General features: G+C 37.6%; 1 protein-coding gene across 8 annotated transcripts in view; it reads left to right on the top strand.

Moving 5' to 3' along the window:
- The window catches only part of DOP1A (DOP1 leucine zipper like protein A), a 65,677-nt gene that overhangs the window by 38,127 nt on the left and 2,624 nt on the right, over nucleotides 1-24,926 (top strand). For 2 of the 8 annotated variants that reach the window (XM_075145390.1, XM_075145394.1), the window contains 21 exons: nucleotides 2,930-3,026; nucleotides 4,343-4,602; nucleotides 5,303-7,310; nucleotides 7,407-7,518; nucleotides 8,495-8,677; nucleotides 11,060-11,185; nucleotides 11,517-11,651; nucleotides 12,173-12,228; nucleotides 12,737-12,841; nucleotides 13,551-13,617; nucleotides 13,931-14,075; nucleotides 14,319-14,398; nucleotides 14,952-15,061; nucleotides 15,224-15,373; nucleotides 16,681-16,742; nucleotides 17,391-17,543; nucleotides 18,777-18,913; nucleotides 20,271-20,326; nucleotides 21,233-21,397; nucleotides 22,959-23,088; nucleotides 24,732-24,791. In XM_075145390.1, coding sequence (XP_075001491.1) covers nucleotides 2,930-3,026; nucleotides 4,343-4,602; nucleotides 5,303-7,310; nucleotides 7,407-7,518; nucleotides 8,495-8,677; nucleotides 11,060-11,185; nucleotides 11,517-11,651; nucleotides 12,173-12,228; nucleotides 12,737-12,841; nucleotides 13,551-13,617; nucleotides 13,931-14,075; nucleotides 14,319-14,398; nucleotides 14,952-15,061; nucleotides 15,224-15,373; nucleotides 16,681-16,742; nucleotides 17,391-17,543; nucleotides 18,777-18,913; nucleotides 20,271-20,326; nucleotides 21,233-21,397; nucleotides 22,959-23,088; nucleotides 24,732-24,791 — 4,397 coding nt within the window. Of the gene's footprint in view, nucleotides 1-2,925; nucleotides 3,027-4,342; nucleotides 4,603-5,302; nucleotides 7,311-7,406; nucleotides 7,519-8,494; nucleotides 8,678-11,059; nucleotides 11,186-11,516; nucleotides 11,652-12,172; nucleotides 12,229-12,736; nucleotides 12,842-13,550; nucleotides 13,618-13,930; nucleotides 14,076-14,318; nucleotides 14,399-14,951; nucleotides 15,062-15,223; nucleotides 15,374-16,680; nucleotides 16,743-17,390; nucleotides 17,544-18,776; nucleotides 18,914-20,270; nucleotides 20,327-21,232; nucleotides 21,398-22,958; nucleotides 23,089-24,731; nucleotides 24,792-24,926 lie in introns of those variants that run through there. The other 6 variants (XM_075145391.1, XM_075145393.1, XR_012672920.1 and 3 more) reach the window with 6 other exon arrangements.

Below are 24,926 nucleotides of genomic sequence, written 5' to 3' on the forward strand. Positions count from 1 at the left end.
TCTGAGCTCCGTCTTCTGACACTTGTCTCAGTTAATTATTTCCAGCTAAAGTGTTTCTGTGAGATTCTTTTCCTCTGTTGGGAAGTGGAGGAATTGCAATAACTAGATATTTTCGGTGAAGAGGTTTCTGTACAATTCTTCTCCAGTCTCATACGGCCCCTTTCTTCTCTAGTTATTTGTCCTTACAAAGATTTGAATTCTGACAGTTTCTGCCATGTTTGCCAGTTCTAGAGAGCAACTAATAAACTGCTCTAACAGTAATTGCCAGTTTTCTGTGCATCTGTGTCTTTGTGGGGAAATGTGTTTGCCTACTCTCTTCTGACTGACATGGTAGCTGGGTTGTGAGTTGTCTGTGCATTTCTTTGCAGTATGCTGCTGAGACTACTCTTTTGTTGAAGGTCTTTACTTTCCATTTCTGTCTCATGTCAAAAGCTGTGGACTATAATTTGAGCAGAACCTCTTGAGTGATCAGAGAGCTGCTTCTTTGCCTCTGATAACGCTGTTTGGTTTCTTGTTATTACTTTGTCACTTGTCCTGTCTCCTGTTCTGCTACCACAGGTTATAATGTTTGCTCATGACCCAACTTGGTGGATTTCTCCCATTCTTTATTGCTGCTCAAAGGTCTCTTATCTCACTGCTGGCTGTTTTTTAGAAGTGATCGTGGCTATCCTATCGATTACTTCTGTTTTGCTATCAGTTTAGCTAATAGTAAAATAGTATTTTCAAAATCTTTTGAAGCTGGCAGATACTCAGGTTGTTGACAAATGGTGTTTCTTTTAGGTCTGTGAGTGAGGAGCCTCTGTAGTTTCATGCTAGACAAAAGGGGCTTTTCAGCATTCAGGAACAGACTTATGTAGGAGATTTTATCTCTTATCAGAAGTTATGCTCTGCTTCCCACTATATAAAGCACATGCTTAATGTTTACTATTGTTAGTAAGAGTTCTATTTGTCATAACAGGTACCCTATCTTTTTTTTTCTTTTCCTTCCCTAGAAATTTGTTTCAGATAGAGGCTGTCAATTTGACCTTTGAGTTGAGGCCTTTGTAGTGCTTTAAATTTTAGATACATGAACTGTTTTCACAGCCCCAACAGAATGAATGATAGGGAATTACTTGCTTACACTCTCTAGCAACTCATGGCTGTGTGAGTTCAGAAGCAGTTATCTTTTTGCCTTTCTACCAGAGAGTAACCAGGTCAACAAAGTGAATGTGAGCCAGTCTGTTAATCACTGGAGTTCCCAGCTTGGCATGTTGATAAAACTGCTGATGTTTTATAGTTTCACTTATTAGACTGGTCTGTGAACTGCTGTGACTGTGGATGTGGCACTCGCTCATTTCTGCCAACCTTATTGTGAAAACAGTAATTTCTTGCATCCCCCCAGCATGGATTGCAAGGGCTTACATGGAGTCATCTATATGTGTTTGAGAATTGGTATTTTCACTCTTTATTCAGCAGATGTTAGTGAATGGTTTTGTGTAACTGTATATATTTTGCAGCAGTGTTGTGGGTTTTTTTTCCTGTGAGTAGCATATTTTTTCTAAATACATGTGATGCTTGCTTTACTTTCCAGAATGCTGATGTTTCTCTTGTGTTTTTTTTTGTTGTTGGTTGGTTTGGGGGTTTTTTTTGGTTTTTTTTTGTTTTGTTTTGTTTTAGTTTATGTCTGCTGTGATAGCTTGTGTCCTTTCTGTAATTTTCAGGTTTTATAGCTTTTACTTAAAATTTTTCATTATTGTGGCAGATATCGGTTGTATTAGCTGTCACAAAGCTTCTTAAGCTGTATGTTGTAAATTAAGTCTGGAAGTATGCCAGATTGTTACAGTGGTATTAACAGTTTTTAGTTTGGTCTCCTTTTAATTAGATATAAATATACCTACTGTTCATTCCCTATAAGCATATATTTGTAAGAACAAACAAGTGAAAATCTTCATCCTCTTGTCTCTGCTTATCATCCATCTAGTAATTTAGTTTAAGCCCTGACTGTATTTGAAAGTAACTTTGATGTTTTATCCAGTATAACTGTCATGATTGCTGTGATTTGTTTGTTCAGCCCTATAATTGCTTAGTAGCTTCCTTATCTCTTGGATAAAGCTGTTTTTGATACATGTACCCATGTATTTGTATCATAACGTGGTATTTACTATTGTTTACAGCCTTCCTGGAATAACTCTTTGCCTTGATCAGCCACAGTAAAGAGATAAAGGCATAAAAATTGTTACTTTAATACCATTTTCACCATTAAATATTCTGCATATTATTACTAGTCATTAGAAGTCCTTTGGGCAGTAAGCATGTCCTATTTGTCCAAATAAAACTCTAAGTTCCAGAGCTAAATTTGGTGTGTTAGTGATGAACTCTATCTACGTCATATCTAGCTAGAAAATTCTTATGTCTCTTTCTAGCGTATTTTCATTCCCATATTTCCATGGATGCTGTGTTTAATCCCATTATTCCAGACTCTCTCTCTAAAAATTTCTCTTCTTTGACTGCCTCTGTATGCTTGAGTTTTCATATTGAAAAGCTTGCATGTTTCTTCCTGCTCTCTCTTCATGATCTCTTCTAGTGCCTTGGTACATATAGATAAACTCTGAAAACAGAGCTGTGCAACTTGTGAGAGTAAAATAAGTCTTGTTCAAGCTATCACATGAAGTATTTAAAACTTTTTCAAGGTAAACTTTGAAACTAAGGCAGCCAAGATCAAGATGGGGGAGAATCCTTTCATGCTACTAAATTGTTCGCAGAGACCTATTGTTGTCTATTACTGTTTTTAATGTCAGAAAATAGGATTTGAACGCATAGTCAAAACAGTTAATTTTAATAATTTCATTATATCTTTTAAGCTGCTATATACCTCTTTCTTTTTTCACCAGCTCTTATCAGAGGCTGTTGTGTTCTGATAGAACTAACTTATGATTTGGTCCACAGAAAGTAAGAATGGAAGCTCATGCAAAGTTTGCAGTGCTGTGGCATCTCACCCGTGACCTTCATATTAACAAGTCTTCTTCCTTTGGCCGTACCTTTGACAGGTTGGTGATTGCAGGCATGATTCAGTTGAAATAATTTTGCTTCAGAATCTTTGACTACATTATACTGGCAGCATAGAGTGTTTAGAAATTGGAGAACTACAGTGTAACTGTGAGAGCAAGGAAGGAGGACAAGAAATGAATTCACATTAGACAAAATTGTTTTCACAATGATAATTATGTAAGCTGTAAATTTTTCTGGCAGCTGTAAAAAGTAGGGCAGGAATGGTCACATGATACATTGACTATCACTGTGGTTAAAATATTTGTGTATATTGAACATAGTATCTGAGTTCTTGCTGTGATTTGGTAAAAGCAAAAGCAGGAGAGGGAAGTCAACCCAGAAGTGAATTATATGAAAATGGGAAGTAACAGTAAAGGTAAGAAAACTTAAGGACAAAATTGCAAGTAAGCACTAAGATATAAAAGTTCTTTTTTTTAATCTGTGTGTTTTGTGTAAGATGTAATTTATGGCAAGCAGCAGAGGATTTCTGTTTTGCGTTCTGGTATCAGAGTACCTTCTTAGAAAAAAATGAATGATCCAGACTCTGAACTAGTCTTGTCTTCCTCAGCTAGCACAAATGTTGTGGAAAAGTGCTTATTTAAATTTCCTAATGTATACTTAGTTGTAGGAGGTGGAGTAAAAAGGTTGTTATTTCTTTGGCTTGGTACTGTCACTCATTGCAGAAGTGGTGATAAATTCTGTACATACAGCTAAGAGCTTATGAATGTGTACTACTGGAGAATGTAAAAGAATCAGTAAAATTCAGGATCCAATATATATATTGTTTTTCCCTAAGCCTGAAAAGGATTCTAAAGGCTAAAACTATTAAAAAGAAAATAATGACAGTAGGAAGTGCTGAATTGTCAAGTATATTTCTCCTCTCCATTCTTGAAGAAAAGATTTTTGCATGTTATCTTATTCAAGTTGAAAAAATTATCTTCTCTTTTCCATGCATCTGTGTGAATTGGCTTTTAAAGTTTTATCTTTTTGTACTGCACTAGCACTTAGTAGGCAACCAAACCTTGTTATGCTAGTAGCTGTACAAATACTTGAACTGACTATACAACTGCTACTATTAGAGCAGCTATCTTAACTGGCCTTTATTGCTAGCTCTTCCTGGCCATTTCTTTATTAGGCTAGACTAAAATATAAAGCTTCAGGTTGCAAAGTTTGATTCCAAAGAAAATACTGTTTTATATGGAGAATACACTGGAGTATGTACTGACATGTTGAAATTTATCATATATCAGATTAAAATGGGATTATTCTGTGAGTACTGTAGAATTTGGTAGGTTCATTCTTCTTTCTATTCTAGGTCTTTGTTTATCATGCTGGACAGCCTTAATAGCTTGGATGGTTCTACATGGTCAGTGGGACAAGCCTGGTTAAATCAAGTGCTTCAAAGACATGATATTGCAAGGGTTCTTGAACCTTTGCTTCTGCTGCTTCTCCATCCAAAAACTCAGCGAGTTTCTGTTCAGCGAGTACAAGCTGAATGTTACTGGACTAAATCTCCCTATCACCCTGAAGAAGAAAATGAAAAGCACTTTATGCAGAAGTTTAGCTGTGCTGATGGTATGTACACAAGAAGATTGTACGAAGTTCCTTATTTAATTTCTTTATTTGTTATTGCATGCAACGTTAAAAACATAGTAGAAATTTTTGAGGGTAACTCGCAAAACAAAGTGCTGGAATAGCTACTGCTTATGTGCATTTGTGCCTGTTTTTTCCAATTCAAGTTTGGGTGTCCCAAGTATCGTTGAAGTTTCATTGTTCTCAAATTAAGATGATATGCAAGTATTTTAATGCAGAGCATTTTCCTATGTCTTACTGAACTTCAGTGGAACTTAAGAGTATGGCTTGAAGCTTAACCAAGAAATGAAATGCTTTTATGTATTAGGACCACTGATGTGGATCTGGCTGAAAACATACTGATAATGTTTGAAGGTGTTTGCATGTATTATGTTATTTTAGTAACATACTAATAATTCTTTTTTATGATAACACGAGCAGATAAGACTGCATAAGGTTTCATTGGAGAATTATGTTGTTTTGCTAAGGTCTACTGCTAAAGTAATCTTGCTTTGGTTATGTGAATGTATTCATTTGCATATTAACATTATTTTTTTTCTGCTGTGAAGTGGAAGGACACTATTTACCATGCCTTTATAATTTGAAGTCTCAATAATAGTTTAAATTCTAAATTTTAATTCTAAATTCTTATTCTGAAGAACAAAATATTATGTGTATAAAACTTTTTGTGTTTTTCTTTAAGCATTTTCCCATGTGCCTGCAAGCCAAGGACAACTTATTATACCTAAAGAAGGCAATGAAAAACAACTTGCTGTGGATGAAATGGAGAACTTCAGCCTGACTGTCAACCCTCTGAGTGATAGGCTTTCCTTGTTAAGTACGAGCAGTGAGACCATACCAATGGTTGTGTCTGATTTTGACCTGCCTGACCATCAGGTTGAAATACTGCAGAGTTCTGACTCTGGCTGTTCTCAGTCATCTACTGGAGACAACATCAGTTATGAAGTGGAAACAGAAAGCCTGAGTGCTCAAGATAGCTCTCAGACTCTGAGAGAAGACTCACCTGATGAAATTGTGCAACAAGTGGTTACAGATCTTATATGCAAAGTTGTAAGTGGTCTCGGAGAAGAGGCTGAACCGGTTAAACATAGTCTACAGTCTGAGGATACTTCATGTAAATTCAGTCCTTTGGATAACTCTGTAGAGGTGACAAAAAATGAAGATCAAAATTTTCAAAGTAGCCGGAGTAGTTTGCTTAGTAATGACAGCTCCCAATTGCTATCAGCCTCAACTGAGACTGGACTTGAGAGCTTAAGAGATGAAATTTCAAGAAATAACTCTTCACCCTGTATTGCAGAAAGCCAGCAATCCCTCTCTGATCTCACTCTTGCTTCCACTGAATCAAAGTCCAGAAAGCGAAGCCACAGTAGTATTCAGTTCAGTTTTAAAGGAAAGCTACCAGAAAAAATGTCAGAAAAAGAAACAATTGTTAAAGAGGCTGGTAAGCAACCAGGTGCAAAACCTAAGGTGAAAATAGCCAAAAAGAAAGATGAAGAGAAGAAGAAAGCACAAACAGAAAAGCTTAAGCAAACAAATGTCTTTTTTAGTGATGGTCTTGATTTAGAAAACTGGTATAGTTGTGGAGAAGGAGAAATTTCAGAAATAGAAAGTGATGTGGGGTCCCCAGGAATGCGAAAATCTCCCAACTTTAATATCCATCCATTGTATCAACATGTGCTGCTTTATCTCCAGCTGTATGACTCTTCAAGGACATTGTATGCTTTTTCTGCAATTAAAGCAATTTTGAAAACAAATCCTTCAGCTTTTGTAAGTGCTCTCTCCACTACCAGTGTCAACAATGCATACACTCCTCAGCTTTCGTTGCTCCAGAATCTTCTAGCCAGGCATCGAATATCTGTTATGGGCAAGGATTTCTATAGTCACATCCCAGTTGATTCTAACCATAACTTTCGGAGTTCTATGTACATAGAAATTCTTATCTCCTTGTGTTTATACTATATGCGGAGCCACTATCCAACTCATGTTAAAGTAACCTCACAAGATCTAATAGGAAACCGTAATATGCAAATGATGAGTATAGAAATTCTGACACTTCTCTTTGCTGAGCTGGCAAAAGTGATAGAAAGCTCTGCAAAGGGCTTTCCTAGTTTTATTTCGGACATGTTGTCCAAGTGCAAGGTTCAGAAAGTGATCCTGCATTGTCTGCTATCTTCTATCTTCAGTGCACAGAAGTGGCACAGTGAAAAGATGGCTGGAAAAAACATAGTGGCTGTAGAAGAAGGCTTCTCTGAAGACAGCCTTATAAATTTTTCTGAAGATGAATTTGACAACGGTAGTACTCTGCAGTCACAGCTTTTAAAAGTACTTCAACGGCTTATTGTGCTGGAACACAGAGTAATGACTGTGCCTGAGGAAAATGAAACGGGCTTTGACTTTGTCATAACGGACTTGGAGCATATCGGTCCCCAGCAGCCGATGACTTCTCTTCAGTATTTACATTCCCAGCCAATAACCTGCCAAGGCATGTTTCTCTGCGCAGTGATACGAGCTTTACACCAGCACTGTGCCTGTAAAATGCATCCCCAGTGGATTGGCCTTATCACTTCTACGTTGCCTTACATGGGAAAAGTTCTTCAAAGGGTGGTTGTTTCAGTGACTCTTCAGCTCTGCAGAAACTTGGATAATTTAATTCAGCAGTATAAATATGAAACAGGATTATCTGATAATAGGTATGTGTATGTAGAGGTGTGTAATCTTTTTAAGCAGATTTGATTGCTTAACAACCAGATTAACCCATTTTAAAAAAAATGAATCTCTTATTTTAGGCCCCTCTGGATGGCATCAGTCACTCCCCCAGATATGGTTCTTACTTTATTAGAAGGGATCACAACAATAATTCATTACTGCCTCCTGGATCCATCCATACAGTATCATCAGGTAAACTTACCTGGATGTCTGGGAGGTTCCTATGCAGTACATGTCAAATTAAGGACTGTGATTATATTAGCAGATATGAAGATCTGAGTGGGAAAAATATCAAACATATTGTCTTAGCTATAAGTATGTTTTTTATTAATAACACACATCTCAAACAGAAAAACAATTTTCTACTAATTACACTTTTAAAAGAATAGTCTTAGCTTCTTTGTTTAGGTTTTTTTTTTGTTGTTGTTTTGGGTTTAGGGGAGGGGTTGTTACCCTGAAATAACTAAAGTAGGAATTCCTTAACTTTCAGACCTCTAAAAATGCCACTTTTTAGAGTTGGCTTTGTTTTGTGGAACTTCCCAGACTGATGCCTATGCTGTTACTTTCTGGCTGGGCCGTGTTCATCTTGCAATATGTCAAAACATTCTCTTTCTGCTCCTTCTGTATATTCACAATTTGTCTTTTTAGTCAAGCAATATTTTTTAGATCTGATATTCTGAGCATAGTCTCTGTTAAGAATTTGGCCTAGATTCTGCAAGAAAATTTTTGTCCTGCTCTCTCTGCAATCTTGTTTTTACTTTTTATTGTTCTTATCCCCCTTTGCCTTCCATTCATTTAAAAGTAACTGAAAAGTGTTTATTGCCTATGCAAGTAAATAATTTTGCCTAGAGTATTGGTTATACTTAAAATTCTGAAATAATTGTTTTGCAAAGGTCTAGGCAGATGATACAAAAGTGATTGCTGTAGACAGGCCTCACATGTTCAGAATACATTTGATGTTGTACAACTGAGTCAAAAGATTCTGTAACTATTATTTTTAATAGACTCAAAACCTGTACAGACTATAAGAATTATTGAAAAACTGTTGTGAAAAAGGTTAAGGTTGAAAGCTTCCATGTCCATTAAATCTCAATTTACACTATTTTACTTAAGCTATTTATGTAGATATTTAATGCTCTTCCTCCTCTCTCCCCTTCAAATCCACTAGCTTTTGGTTAATGTAGATCAGAAGCACTTGATTGAAGCACGCAATGGGATCCTATCTATCTTGCATATGATCATGTCTTCTGTGACTTTGTTGTGGAGCATCCTTCACCTTGCAGATTCTTCCGAGAAAACTACTGCTGCTGCTGCTGCATCCATTACCACTATTAATCTTGGGTCAACAAAGGTCAGAATATCAGGGATAATATTGTTGAAGTTGTTCATTAATACCTTTGTCAAACTGAATCCGATTCCATTCCCTTAAATGTAAATTGAGTTTTAATACCTTTGTCCTCATCTACTCATCCAACCCACGAACAAGGCTTTTATAAATGGGTATTGAATCTGCTTTTAAACTTGAGTGTATCAATTCAAGACAACAATGTCTCACCCCTTTGCTTTCTACAAAGAAAATGAAATCCATCCTGAAAAAATTTAAGCCACCCTTTTATGCCTCAAAAGATATAAAATACTAGTGTAAAATCTTAAAAAAAGAGAATTCTCCTCTTAAAACATCTAGTACTCAGACACTTATGAACTCGTTCCTTTATTCATTCAATTCCATATAGTGATGTCACTGTGTACAGGGTAATGTCATAGCAGATAGTGAGCTAGTAATCATAAAGAAGAGAACCTGAGAAGGTTCTATAGGACTATACTGAGAACGCTGCCTAGCCCTCTTATTGGAAGCCGTTCAAACTTCTTGTACTTCGCATTATTAAACAGGAAATTGTCATTTATGTTTGAAATGTTTTAAACTAAGATTTCCTCAGTAAATTTGAATATATCAGATACTGTTTGTGATGGTGCTGTTCAGCCTTTGTCATTCAGATTGAAGGAATAAAAAATAACTTATCTAAGACTTCATGTCTTTGCACAGACAGGACCTATGATCATATTTATGCTGCCCATAGGGTTTTCTATTCGCTGAAAGGAAGGGGATCTGTACTTGTTGATGGCCTATAACATTATGCTACTTCTGTGAAAAAAAAGATAAGCTTTTGTACTTTGGTTAAATATTAATTCTGTACATCCCAGCTTTCTTTAATTTGCCCAAATCCGTAGTATTCAAAAGAGCATTCAACATGTCATGTATATGAAAAAGCTTGTATATGAAAAGTTTGAATTCAGCTTGTTCGGTGTAGTATCAGGATAGGTTATTTTACTTTTTTTACCTTATTGCTTTCAGGTAGTGCTTTTGTAGCTGCCTTGGAATTGGTGGATGTGGTTAAAAACACATGAAAATGTGGAACTCTACAGAATTGTGTGTCTAAAGTATAAACAAGCTTTTTAAGCTTCAGTACAACTAGGTTGCTTTGGCAACTACACTCTTGGCAAGTGCATAAAGTGTACAGTAAAGCTCTGGGATCGTATATAGCAGTTTCCTGCAAGCTTAGACAATTCCTACCGAAATATCTCTGACCAAGTTAAAAAAGGCTTTCAGAAAACAGATAGAAGGTGCATTTTTATCTGAAATCTTCCTGTTATAGAAAACGGGTCAAGAAGACAGCTCAGGAAATACATTTCCTGACCCAAGTGTGCCTCAGTAACTTCTGACATGCTTAAAAAACATGTTATTAAGGGTTTCAACAGTGAATATTTCAGTCTCCCAAAGTAGCATGTTCTTTCTTTTAGGATTTCCCCACCACCCCTACTTCTTAATCTTTATCTCAGTTCATAGAATCATAGAATCATTAAGGTTGGAAAAGACTTCTAGGATCATCGAGTCCAACCGTCAACCCAACACCACCATGCCCACTACACCATGTCCCTAATTGAAGTTGCTACAAAGCAAGTCCATCACTATTTGTGGCAGACATGAACATCGTCTTCCTTTCTTCTCCCAAATTCCTTGTACACATTTGATAACTGTTATATCGCCACTTATATGTTTTTCTCCTGACTATATAGAAACACATTTCTGCCCCTTCTTGTAGGTCATATTCCATAGCATTAATCTTTCTTTTTATAGTTTGAGTTCTATCAGTTTCTGGTACATTTCTTGAAGTAAGGTGTCTAAAACTGGACATGGCATGTTGTAATCTTCTTTCAGGGGAAATATTTAATGTCTTTCATGAGATATTGCTATTTGTGAATGCTCTTTTCCCCTTCCTTTCAAAGTCATCACAGTGAGTTTGTGATGCACTATAATCCCAAGACTTTTTCTGTAGCACCGCTATCTAGTTTCTCATCCTGAATCATTGAGGTTGTTTATCCTTATCTTTGCATGCAAAAATCAAGCCTTTATTGCAGCTTATCTTTTTTCAGAATGTTTTTTGAGTTTGTCAGATCATTTTTAGTTCTGTACCTTTCTATCAGTTGCCTCCCACTTCATTACCATTTGCAAATTTAACAAGTGTATTTTATCGTCACTTGTCTTAGTCATGAATAAAATGATTGAAGAGTACCAGATGTAGAATAGGACTTTATGAACCCTCTGAGTGCATCCTTCCATTTTTATAACAGTTAGTGATAGTTATCATCCAAGTATGGCTTTATAGCTAGCTGTTTTGAACATAATGCTGAGGTGCTTATCTAAAGGTGTATGTGTTCTGCTTCCACATTTCAGAATTTGAGGCAGCAGATTCTCGAACTTTTGGGTCCAATTTCAATGAATCATGGTGTTCATTTCATGGCTGCTATTGCGTTTGTATGGAATGAAAGGAGGCAAAATAAAAATACTTCTAGGACAAAGGTATGTTTATACTACAGTGGTCACTTCAAATAGTGGTAATAGCTTTAAGTGGTTTAGAAACAGTGAGGAAAAACATCCAGTGAAAAAATAAATAGTATGAAATATGGAGAATATTTATATTATATTTCTAATTAGCAACTGTACTGTCAGGGAGCTACCAATTTATTTTAGAATGGGATAATCTTCCTGAATTCTTCAAGAAAAGAGTAAGTGATTCCAAGTCTCTAGATGAACTGTTACTAACATTTCAATCCCATAAGACCAGCTGCCTTAAATTTGGCACAGGCATTGTCTGTGATGATAATCTGTGACATACATTTGATTCTTTTAGGTTATTCCTACAGCAGGTGAAGAACAACTTCTACTGGTTGAGCTAGTTCGCTCCATCAGTGTTATGAGAACGGAGACCGTTATACAAACAGTGAAAGAGGTTTTGAAGCAGCCTCCAGCCATAGCAAAGGACAAGGTATGAAAACTGTAGAGATGCTATTGATGTATTTAATGTCCTCTTACTGAAGCTTAGAACAGTGATGATATGGATACTTCATTCATGAAGCTGAGCAGTACAGTGTGAAAATTTTCACAATATCTAATAGATAGAGGGATGAGCTTTTGGAGGGAAGTCATACCACCTTAAGTCATTACCATTTACTGAACAACTCCAGAATCCTGTTTACTACTTCTGTACAAGGCTGTGTTTTGTGGGGATAGGCTGTTTACATTAGGAAAACAGATGCATACCCTAGCATCGGGTTGATTTTTTTTTCAGGTGGGAAAGGGAAGTGGAGAAAAGGGGGAATTAAAAAAAGAGAATAACAACTTTATAGAGAGATGCCTAAATGGACATTCATAATATCCTGTTAAGAATTAAGCTATATCTTCAGACACTGCAATAACATTATAGCATTGTCAGTTTTGCCCTGGCAAGTGAGGGGAAAAAAAAGTTATTTTCTTCTTCCTGATGACACAGGTTTTATATCTTTCTAGAAACATCTTTCACTGGAAGTCTGCATGTTGCAGTTTTTCTATGCTTATACTCAAAGGTAAGACAAGAAGTCAAATTTTATTTCTGTCATCAAGAAGCAGATGGAAAATTTGAATATTTTACATCTTTTTATAATCCTCGGGATGAGAAGTAGCCTGTATAATATAAATTGTGAAGAAAGAATGGTTTTGAACTGTAGGTGTCATAAAAAAGAAAGGGATTTATTTTGTGAGTTCCCTAGTTCTGCATCACCTTTCTTCCCCGACCTAAAAATCCTGCAGGACATCTGCCCCTTGCCTAAGGAAAGCTGATCTTAATTGTGCTGTGACTCATTGGTATCATCCAACCTTGGACTGAAAAGCATGTCTTTCGAGTACACTGTTCTTCTGCCTTCCTCCTTTTTTTAATGACTTCATGTAGCCACCTAATATTAAATAAAAAACCAAAGAATCTGTATGAATGTTGATTCACAATATCTGACAGGAGAATTGTGAGGTAGAAGGAAAATGGGGAATACCTGAGGGAGGTGATGCTGGTTTCATTGCCATTGCTGCTCTCTCTCTTAGGATTCCAGTGACCAGCTTAGTAGATAGCTGGGCAGCACTGCTGCTTCTGTTAAAAGATTCCATCCAGGTTGGTCTTCCAGCTCCAGGACAATTCCTCATACTTGGGTAAGTGCTCTTGATATTTGCAATTTCCAAATAAGCTCAAATGTAAGTGTGTGAAATCATGCTGAAGTGTAAGTGTTTTCACATGTCTATCACTTAGTTTTGAGTGGTAGAGCTATTGCCTGAGTTGTGTGGGTTTTACCAAATCAGTTTTTTCTCTGAGGAATGGTTACATATATTAAATTTTATATTATAATATAATATAAGCTGTGATTTTACCTTACTGATTATTTGCGCGATTCAGGCTCTTCAAACAGTAGGTTTAAGTTTCTGATTTTTCTTAGAAAATAACTACAATGACTATTTCTTAGGTATGTGCAGATTTGCAGCCCTCTAGAAAGGATTCATTCCCAGCATTAAAGCTGTTTGTGGAGGGTTAGAAATAAAATGTTGAACATGATTTTCTGTATAAAGCTTCAAGGACCATTTTCTTGAATTTCTGGAATTTATCTTCCCTAGTAAACTGCCTCTAAAGATAGTTTTGTGTATAGTCCAGTAAAACATGTTCTTGATAAACTGTTATGATATGATCAAAATTAACTTAAGAAACTTGAAAGGATGCTTTCTAGAATATTTGGTAAGTAGCAATGACTGAAGGTTTAGTAAATAAGTATTGTGCATGTAAATTTCTTCAGATTTGTCCTAGCTCTTAAAATTACTCAATAATGTATAGTGAGAAGAAAATCCATATCTACTTCAATATTTTTTTCAGTGTTCTTAATGAGTTCATTATGAAAAACCCAAGCCTGGAGAATAAGAAAGATCAAAGAGATCTCCAGGTAATAAATTCATTTATATGTGTTTCGAAAATATTGAACAATAAATGCTTGAATGTACTAGAATTATCTGATGTATCAGTCCTGCAGTTTGAAATGACTCTTTAGTATCTTCTACTTAGTACTATTTATAATCTGTTGAAAAAGATCTCATTTTCTGTGGAGGTATTAATCACTGATAATATAGAACAGAAGTGATTTGAAAGCAGTTCTATACTTAATTAGTTGTATAGGTTTTCTACAAAAACACATCAGGATAACAAATACAGGCCCTTCTGCGCAAAGTTCTTAAAATGCTTGGCTTTTTTCCTACCAGGATGTAACACACAAGATAGTGGATGCCATTGGGGCAATTGCTGGTTCTTCCTTGGAACAGACTACTTGGCTAAGACGAAACTTAGAGGTTAAGCCTTCCCCCAAGATTATGGTTGATGGCAACAACTTAGAGTCAGATGTTGAAGGTAGTTTCATTTTCATCTTTATTTTAAACAAAACATTATCAGGCCAAAATGAACAAAGAGGACAGCTTTACTATATTTGAATACATTAAAAATGCTTCAGTATTGTTCAGGCATTAGTATCTTACATAGTGTATCTGGCAAAGCCTGTACATCTTCAAAATATATGCTATTAAAATATGATTGTAAGGTAAATAATGGCTTAAGAAAACTAACTTTGGACTTTTTATTATTATCTTCATTTAGATATGTTGTCTCCGGCAATGGAAACTTCAAACATAACTCCATCTGTTTATAGTGTCCATGCATTGACCTTACTTTCTGAGGTAAATGTCTCCTCAGATGTAATAAATACTGTCTTATAATAAACTTTTGTATTGTGAAAAGCTTTGGATTAGAAGCTTGGGGAAAGAGATTTGATGGGAAACACTGATGTGAATGGATTCTGGGTCCTGTCATGTAACAATATATAAACTTTGTAACTAACACTTATAAAGACTCAGTGAGATGGATGAGGTGTAAAGCATGGCCTTCCAGATGTGTAGTATGGGAAATTTTTTTGGTGACAAACTTTGTGTGTTATTGGTGGTATGTGTTATTTACTGCTGATAATCGCAGTCAATCTTTGAATTTTTTTTTTGTTTGTAGCTGATTCTGTAGAATGCTTTGCCCAGGAGTTTATGCTTCTGTGTTTTTACCTTAGTTTGTTTTAAAAATGATGGGATATTTATACTCTGGATTTTGTATAGTACCTGAATTTTGATCACTTCTATCATAAACTTGAATGTTCAGTAAAAGGCATTATATAAAAAAATGCTGAATAGTAGATAAAAAGCAATTTGATAGTGCATGATAACATATCTTCCTCTCCTTTTATAGGTTTTGGCTCATCTCTTGGATATGGTTTTCTACAGTGATGAAAAAGAGAGGGTTATTCCTTTGCTTGTAAATATTATGCACTATGTTGTTCCCTACCTCCGTAATCACAGGTATCTTTACAATTTATTGAATTGATGTAGATCTCTAAAGCCAGTTGAAATTTGGTGGGTGACACTTAAGTTGAAACAGGCATGATAAGGATTAGATGTCTATCAAACTTTCTATAAAGAAACAATTCAAAATTGTTTCATGTTGACTTTCTTTTTGTTTAGTGCTCACAATGCATCCAGCTATCGAGCCTGTGTCCAGTTATTAAGCAGTCTTAGTGGGTATCAGTATACAAGGAGAGCATGGAAAAAGGAAGCATTTGACCTCTTTATGGATTCCAGTTTCTTCCAGATGGATGCTTCGTGTGTTAACCAGTAAGAATTTCTTTCTCCTGCTTATATCGATGGCTGTTACAAATTTTATGTATACCATTATACAAGAGTATGTATAATATGGACCAAAATTTCCCAATAGATCTCTGTTGAGAGAAATAGAGGGATGTTCTGTGTTTTAGATTATCATGTGAAATGTGAAATTCGATTACCTAAGGTATATTTCCATGCACAAATCAATTTTTTTAGATTTCAAGATTTTTTTTTTTAATCTATTTTTTCTATGAGGAAAAAATGGTTAACATTTTATAGAATCATAGAATGGTTTGGGTTGGAAGGGACCTTAAAGATCATCTAGTTCCAACCCCCCTGCCATGGTCAGGACACCTTCCACTAGACCAGGTTGCTTAAAGCCCCATCCAACCTGACCTTGAACACTTCCAGGGACGGGGCATCCACAACTTCTCTGGGCAACCTGTTCCAGTGTCTTACCACTCTCACAGTAAAGAATTTCTTCCTAATATCTAATCTAAATCTACCTTCTTTCGGTTTAAAACCGTTACCCCTTGTCCTAGCACTACGCTCCCTGATAAAGAATCCCTCTCCATCTTTCTGTTAGGCCCCCTTTTAAGTACTGGAAGGCCGCTATGAGGTCTCCCTGGAGCCTTCTCTTCCCCAGCTCTTGGCCTGTCCTCATAGGGGAAGTGCTCCAGCCCCCTGATCATCTTCGTGGCCCTCCTCTGGAGCCGCTCAGACAGGTCAATGTCTGTCTTATGCTGGGGGCTCCAGAGCTGCACGCAGTACTCCAGGTGGGGTCTCACCAGAGCAGAGTAGAGGATGAGAACCACCTCTCTTGACCTGCTGGCCACACTTCTTTTGATGCAGCCCAGGATACGGTTGGCCTTCTGGGCTGTGGGTGCACTTTGCAAGCTCATAGTCAGTTTTTTCATGTCCATCAGTACCCCCAAGCCTTCTTGGCAGGGCTGCTGTCAATCCACTCGCCACCCAGCCTGTATCCATGTTTGGGATTGCTCCGACCCAGGTGCAGGACCTTGCACTTGGCCCTGTTGAACTTCATGAGATTCACACGGGCCCACCCCTCTAGCCTGTCAAGGTCCATCTGGATGGCATCCCTTATTTTCTTTGGGAAGGGTGTTCGAGAAATATACTTATAGTTTCAGATCAAATCACACCAAGTAAATGGTACCTATGTAGCAGAGAGCTTGGTCTGGAAGCCTTAGCCTGAATTAAAAGAGCAGAAAAAGTTCTGTAAATATTCCTGTAAATATTCCTGTAAATTCCTGGTTTTTTCTTGCTTTTCTGATTTGTGTACAATCTTCTTCCTTTAGTTGGAGAGCTATTATGGATAATTTGATGACACATGACAAAACCACATTCAGAGATTTGATGAGTAAGTATTTACGGATGTATTGGTGACTTTTGTCCAAGGGAAATATTAAAAAAAAGGGAAAACAAGTATCTTGAAGAAAATATTTGTTCAACATGTATTCCAATCTGATTTATTCAATGTTTTTCATGTTTTCTTCAACTACTTGTTTCTGGAGATCCATAAATAAGATAACTTGAAGTGAGAGAATTTGAGACCATTCTAGCACACAGTGAATTTTGCCTATATGGCAAAGTTGATTAAGCAGAGTGGGTGGAGGTTGTTTTTGATGTTTTTTGGTTTGTTTGTTTTTAAGATCTGACACTAACTGTGCTTAAGAAAAAATTGACTCTGCACATTCCAACCTTCTGAGCATCTATACCTGCAAATTATGTTTAAAAAAAAAACAAAACAAACAAACAAACAAACAAAAGGCTAAACTCCCTCCCAAAAGTCCCCAGACCCAAGCACTATTTTGTATACTTACAAGTTTTCTTTCGACATGTATTTTAAATCACTGTGGTTAAAAACACAAGTTGCAGAACATGCATCTTCTTAACATCTGCTTTCGAACTACATTAATGCAATGAAAGTAAGGGTTATATGTGCCTTAAAGTGACACAGAAGGGAAATTTTGAAGTTCATCTCTGCACTATGCTTTTTCTCTTTCAGCACGGGTGGCTGTGGCTCAGAGCAGTTCACTTAATCTGTTTGCTAATCGAGATGTAGAGCTGGAACAGCGTGCTATGCTCCTGAAGAGACTGGCTTTTGCAATTTTTAGTAGTGAGATAGACCAATACCAGAAATACCTTCCAGACATACAAGGTCAGTAAAAATGTATCATTTAGTGGACTTCTGGACTCTGATGTTAACTGAGGAATATTTGTATGGTAGGGTAACAGCAGGTAAATTCATCCCTTGCAATATTGGTGTGCAGTACTGTTTCCGTGGCTGGATGCAAAGTTTCTGCAGATTTTTAGATCTGCAGAATGATTAGAACATTTTCAGTCTTAAATGATTACAAACTACACAGACTTTGTGATTGCCAGTTGACTTTTATTCAGATTATTTCACTGATCTGTCATTTTATACCTTGATCAATGTCCTTGGGTACCTGTAATGTGCATTTTGATATGAACATCCAAGGTAAAAACACGTATCAACTAGGGATAAATAGAAAAGCTGACCCTGAAGTTTTGAATTCTTGACTTCTCCAACTGTTTTTTGTGCTGTTCTGTTTATCTGTTCTGTTTATCACTGGAGAATATCTATTCCAGTGACCTTTTACATTAAGTGATTGGGAATGGGATCTACTTGGTTTTATTCTAAGATGATGCAAATAGTTACAGCCACAGCTTCTAGATATATTGTCTTTCAGTGCTACCAAGGTGGACACTTTGGTCTCTTCCTCCATATGGAAACTCAATTGCATCATCTTTCTTGTTTCATTTGTTCCTGGAATTATCCTTTGAAGTTTTTTTCCCCCAGTCAAGTCAGTAGCTGGGTTTACTATGTTCAAGATATCAGGTGGTTTTACTGGTTTGAACTGCAAAGTGCATGTGTTGGTTTGACTGAAAAATTTCTTTATGTATCTGCCTCTGTATATGTTGAATGCTTAGAGGTGGTTATGGTTAAATAAGAGCATATTGTCTCTCTGTAATATCCCATATACTACGATGATGCAGTCTGTTAATAATAATAATAATATATCCTAGCTGTTCAGGCTGTTGTTGTATTGTTTGGAATCCATTAACTCTCTTTTTGTAATGGGTGAAATGCAGCATAAGATGAGCAAAACTCCCAGATGCGCTATTGCATTTATGTGGAGAACTTCAATCAAAATATGCAACTGCACTGTTTTGAGGTTTCTCGCTTTTGTTCGTTGCTTGGTGAAAGTAGTTATTTTTTTATGTTGACAGAATAAAACTGTAGCAAAGTACTGAAACAGTAACGTGACAGATACTCTCAGTTTCTACTTTTTTAAGTAAATGAGGGAAGGAGAAAATGCTAGTTGGAATTATTCTGAACTGAGGAAACCTTCTTGGCTTTTTGTTTCAGAAAGGCTGGTAGAAAGTCTCCGTTTGCCACAGGTGCCCACCCTTCATTCCCAAGTGTTCCTGTTTTTCAGAGTATTGCTTTTAAGAATGTCTCCGCAGCACCTTACCTCGCTTTGGCCGACCATGATCACTGAACTGGTGAGTTGCAGTTAGCATTCGTGATTTGGAAGACTGGTGCAAATTTTAGAGACAACCTTGTTCCTCCTCAACATTTTTAAGAAAATCTCTTCTAGATATTGTGCATGTAAATGTACAATCGACACAAATTGAAAGCTGACTTATTTTCATAGTCCTGATGTCTATTTTTTGCAACCAAATAGAGTATCTGTTAGCTTATGCTATTTAAGCTGTTCAGATATCTCCTGAATTATATTTGCATTTGCCCTCATTGTTCCCTACCTGCTCCTACATCAATTTCTACCTATGCGTACCCTCTCCACCACTCCCACTCCTGCTCTGCTCAGTGTTCCCTGTTTCTGCTTTCCTGGTCATTCAGCCTTCTTCCTCCAGCAACGAGGATGAGAAGCCACATAAAGAAGGAGTCAGAATCCGTGTTGTATTGGCAGTTGATGGTCATTCAGATCACATTGTGGCTGAAATCTTGAAAATAGATTTATACAAGGCTCGACTCAGCTTTCTTCTTTTTCTTGTTTTACTCTACATAAAGACAGGATAAACATCTGTTTTCAGAGCTGCTACTTGTGGAGTCTCCAGTGTTGGCTGTTTGATGCAGTCTTTTGGGTTTCAGCTTTGGCAATGGGAATGGAGGAGAGTGGTTGGTGCATCCTGTGGTCCCTTTAGCCTGTAGCCAAGGATTTCCCAAGGGACTGGCTAACAGAGATAGCAAAGCAGAATCACTGCTGTGATTTTTTTTTTTTTTTTTTTTTAATCTGTAGGCACCTAATTTAGCCCTTAATTAACCACAGATCTAAGCAATAGAAGGAGAAAAGCTATATAAAGTATTTTAAAGACCAAGTGCATTGTTTTAGCAATAGATGCATTTAATTTTGAGCCTGTCAATAGTATAAATATTAGGAATCCCATTCTACTCAGTGTGGCCCTCTGATTCCTGTGCTGTCCCCTGGCCTTTACACAAGTTACCACAGTCCTGGAACTACTTTCAGTGGACAGGACTGTGTTACTTCTGGGAATTCACACCGGAGCTTGGCTGCTCCATTACATGATTCTTGATTCTCATTTCCTTTAGGTCTTGCTCTCTTTCTAAGTAGTGGAGGGGATTAGCCTCTGAGAGCCTTCCTGGCCATAAAAGAGCCTGTTTCTTATGGCCCTTGTGCTACTCAAGCTATATATAAGGGATGAAAGAGCTTTAGGGTGCCAGTGTCCACTCATAGTTCAGGGGGTTATTTCATCATCCAGGAATGGAAATAAACCTCCAAACAGTTCCTCTAAGGCTTATTACTCAGGCCTCCCTACAGCATTTTCCTGAGTCACAATCCATAAAAAATGGTATTAAAATGTAGCGTTTGATCTTCAGGTGCAAGTGTTTTTACTGATGGAACAGGAGCTCACTGCTGATGAAGACATTTCCAGGTAAACTTATGAACTCCCTACTTGGTTAAGTTTATAACAGTCTCCTGGCATACTGATGGGCAGTGAGTCATTCTTTAGAATAATTTGTCTTAGAAAGAATTGTCAAGCTCAAATGAGAAGGACAAGTAAAGGGTAGTTCAGTCTGACTGCAGTACCAGGGACATACTGTTCAGGGGAAAAAAAAAACAAAAAAAAAATCCCCGTTAGATTGCTCATAAACCACTAAGGTAAATTATGCAATACAACTATGTTAGTTTTTACAGTGTCTTCCTGGCTAAAATGACACTGCTTCTGCAATTAAAATATGCATGGCGTGACTTTATAGCTTTTCTGTATCATAGATTTATTTAGAATAAGACCAATGCACTTTTTTTTTGTCTAAATAAAAATGTGGTTTCTTCTAGTGTTAGAAAGACATAAAGATGAGGTAGATAATTTTTCTTGTTTCGTTGTCCATTTCAATCCCATCTACCTTCTGCAGGGTATGATCCAATTTCAGTCAATGCTAGCAGTAGAGGCAGATTTCTCAAAAGAACAGGAGGAGTTATTTGCCCAAGTATTGTTCTTCACTTTTTTCTAGATTCTCTTTGTTCTTTTGAAGACTTTTTCCCTAAAATAAAGTAATATTGACATGACTGGCAATTTAAAACTTTCACTTAATTTGAATGTCTGATGGGAATGAGATACAGCGTAACATGTATTATATATTAACATTCTCTCATATATATAAAACCATACAAAACTCCACCCATAGCACAGACTTGCAATCTTCTGATTTGATTTATGGATTCAGGATTAAGTTGGTAAATAAAGAGCTGTGTGTTTGCAAAGGCAAGCAAGAAAGATGATGTTCCCATAGTGGCAGGAGGCTGTTATGACTCACCTGCCTGCTGTAATTTATTTTAGAACTTCTGGCCCATCTGTTGCTGGTCTGGAGACAACGTACACAGGCGGCAATGGTTTCTCCACGTCCTACAATAGCCAGAGATGGTTGAACCTGTACTTGTCCGCTTGCAAATTTCTGGACTTGGCCCTAGCTTTACCATCTGAAAACCTGCCTCAGTTTCAGATGTGAGTAGAAGACAGTGTCATTTAAGTTTTTGGATGTTTGTCCATGCCTCTTCGTAAAATTCTAGTGTGTAAAAATCTTTGCTTTCCTATTTCCTTTCCTTTTCTGGCCTTCACCCAGGGCAGCCCACAGTTCATTCCCTCCCAGCATCAGAGTGGCCCCCAGAGCAAATGATGCTACACACCAAATGAGTTCAAGCTGGTTTGATTTAGCCTGTGGCAAGAGATTCTCCACACTTGTGAGCTAATCAGTAATAGTGATTTATTCAAGTATTTTACTTTTAAAGTATTTAGTTGCCGTAATGTCGAAGAACTCAAAATACACCCACACGTCTCAGTGACTAATGCATGAGATCAGACGACTGTATGTCATCTCAGCATGACTCACTTAAATTACTCCTGCGTGATCTGTCTGGAAGATGTTGCAACAAACCTGCTTGTGAAGGGGACCCCGAGGTTTTTCTTGGTCAGTAGTGTTCATGTGTGCAAACTGCTTCCTCAGTGCCTCTGCATTCCTGTTCTGTTGGAAAAAAATGAATGCAAAGCAACTGGTATTTGCTGAAGACCCTAGAAATGGGAGGCCACCAAGGACTAAGGGAAGTATCTCATCTCTTCCTTTATACTGCACAGTGGTGACCATGTGAGAGCTGCTGCCCTGGCACAGCTCTGTAGACATTTGGTCACCTCCAATTACCCTATTATTTAAAAGATGCTCATGTGGGATAGAGGGTGGAAGGACTTGCACACACTGTGTCAGTTTGTGCCCTGTCGTATTTCTAAATCTAAAGCTAATCTTGAAGGTTCCTTCATTTATTTTATTTTCTGGGGATTTGGCTCATAATTCTTACTCAGTTCTCCAGGCTGTCTGAATCCCCATTATTAGCCAACCTACTTTTATTTAGGTCATTACTGTGCATTTCTGGAAATACAATAGTCATGCTGAATCACACTGTCTTTTATAAGAGTTCTAATGGAGGCTTGGATTGAAGTTTTAAGGACAGAAACTTTGATTTCCTTTATAGTTTATAATGCAAGTAGCCAGTCTTTGCAGTGCAGCAAGGTGGGGGGAGGGAATGGTCCACTTGGTCTTGTTGGCCTATCGATAGGTAAAATAAATCAGTTTCTGTTATCAACATGGTATATTGAGAACATTTTGTGTGTTATATTAAGCATTGCAAATGCGCAGCGAAATGTTTTAAGTAACTTACGTATTTTATAATTCAGAATTGCTTTCAGTTCTCTTGCACATAATGAAGACGTGAATACTACTGTTTTTAGCTTCTCTGCCTTATCTTGCTCTTGACATCCTTAAAGACTTTAAGAAACTCTAAAGGAAAAAAGACAATGCTACATTTCTTGGCCATGTTACCTCCTGCATTTCAGAATGTGTCTTTCCTATTCTTTCTTGTCAAAGACTGACGTTTTTTGTGTGTGTTGGTTCTCCCCACCCCCCCCTTTCTTTGATACTTAACTAGATTTTCCTCATCCACTCATGTTTTTAGATCTAGCAGAAAAGCCTGCATGTTCAGTAAGGGTAATGTCTGCTTGTGTTATCTCATGACAGGTATCGTTGGGCTTTTATTCCAGAAGCATCAGATGATTCGGGCTTGGAAGTACGAAGACAGGGTACACATCAGAGGGAATTCAAACCGTATGTGGTGCGTCTAGCAAAACTGCTGCGAAAAAAAGCAAAGGTATGTCGCTTTCTTCCAGTTTTGCTTTTCATTAAAAACTTTCATGTACAGTACATGCACTGTTTCGTTTTGAATATTTTTTTTTTTAACAATGAAGAATGGAAAGGAGTTGCTGGTGTGAGAGATTCCCACTAGAGTAATCTCAAGTCAGCATCATGCAAAACCCACATGTAGATATATAAAACAAGCAACAACAACAACAAAAAAACCCAAACCACCAACCAAAAAACCCCAAACCTGTGCAGAGCCAGGGAGGGCTGGGTTTCTTCCCCGAAGCAGTTACGATGAATGGAAGAAGGCAGAGAACAGTGGAAACAGTTCTGGGGAAGTTTTGGCTGCCCAGTTTGTAGGGTGGGAGCAGAATTAGGGTTGTCATTATGTTGATGCATGAGATATATTAAAACCCTAGTTTGGGTGGGGTGGAGGCTTGATCTGCTAATGAGGCTGATGGGAGCTGGCTAAGCCCTGCCCCAGGGTGGGCCAGAGAAACAGGGAGGAAGCTCAAAGCCATATGGGAGAAAGCTTTGAAGCTTTGAAGTTTCATTCTTGGGTTTCCCTCCAAAGAGATGGCATTGACAGGGCTGTAACACTGACAGCTTGCTGCAGCTACTGCATTTACAATCTCTAATGAATGTTTTCACTGAGTGAAGAAACTACTGCTGACATACAAGTGGCTACATAAAATTTAGGGATAACTTAGCTGCAGGCAGACCTGAACTATTCAAGCAAGGCTCACAACTATAGGGGATAAAATAAGTACCTGAAGCACATCTGCATTCTTCATTTTATTGTTTTTGAACCATGAAGATGAGACTAAATTTGTCTTCTCGCATCTCATAAAGGAATAATCAGTTTTAACTGACTGCTAATCAGGCATAGCCTCTAACCCTGATGTTCAATGTAGTGTGTTATACCAATTAGAAAGTTGTCACACTCCAAATAATCTCCCTGCAAGAATTATAAATTACATATGATGTATAAAATATACGTGCTGGTAAGTACTGTATGTTGAGATAGATGCCTGAAGTCAGGACTTCCACAGTATGCTTCAAGAATATAGGAAACTTCCTGGAATTTCTGGAACCCCCTAGTCACGGCAGCAGTTGCACACTGGGAACCATAGCTAGGGGTTTGATGAGATAAACATGAGGTAATGAATATTGACTTCCATACTGTCCTGGTTTTGGCTGGGATAGAGTTAATCTTCTTCCTAGTAGCCATTTCTTCTTTGTGCAGAGGAGAATACTGTGCATATAGCTGCGGGTTTTTCGTAGAAAATAACTGTTTCTGAGCAAAATGTTCCAGTGGATCTTAATTTTCCTTCAGGGCACTCTGACTAATGCTCAGGTTTGTGCAGTATGGTGTTGCTCAGGCTCTGTTGTCGGAAGGAAACGTGCTTAAAAACCTCCTCCGGCACTACTGGCAATAAACAGAAGAACAAACTGGCAGTGCTGTTACTGTCTAATAGTGTCTTGGCCACACTAGCCCCGGAGTCTGCCGTTTCCGGACCATGGACTCTTTGGGGCGGATGATTTTTCAAGCTGAAGCACAGCACCCAACCAAGCAACTGCATGGCCTTCACGGCAAAGTATTATTTTGATATATGAAATGCAGTCTCAAAGTTCTCCTCTTTCCTTCCACAGGACAAACAGGAGGACTTTAAGACGGTGGTTTTGGAGGGAATGGAGATGGCCAAGCATCAGGTGAGGGTGGCCTTTGATGCTTGAGTTGTGAAACAAGCTCGCCATAACAATACGATCGCCTCAAGGCCCTGGGCAGTATTTAGCTTTCAGTAAGAACTGAGAGAGATCAGTCTTGTTAGAGGACAAAGTTGAGAG

Source organism: Calonectris borealis, chromosome 3 (assembly GCF_964195595.1).
Source record: "Calonectris borealis chromosome 3, bCalBor7.hap1.2, whole genome shotgun sequence".
In the NCBI taxonomy this organism is placed as follows: Eukaryota; Metazoa; Chordata; class Aves; order Procellariiformes; family Procellariidae; genus Calonectris; species Calonectris borealis.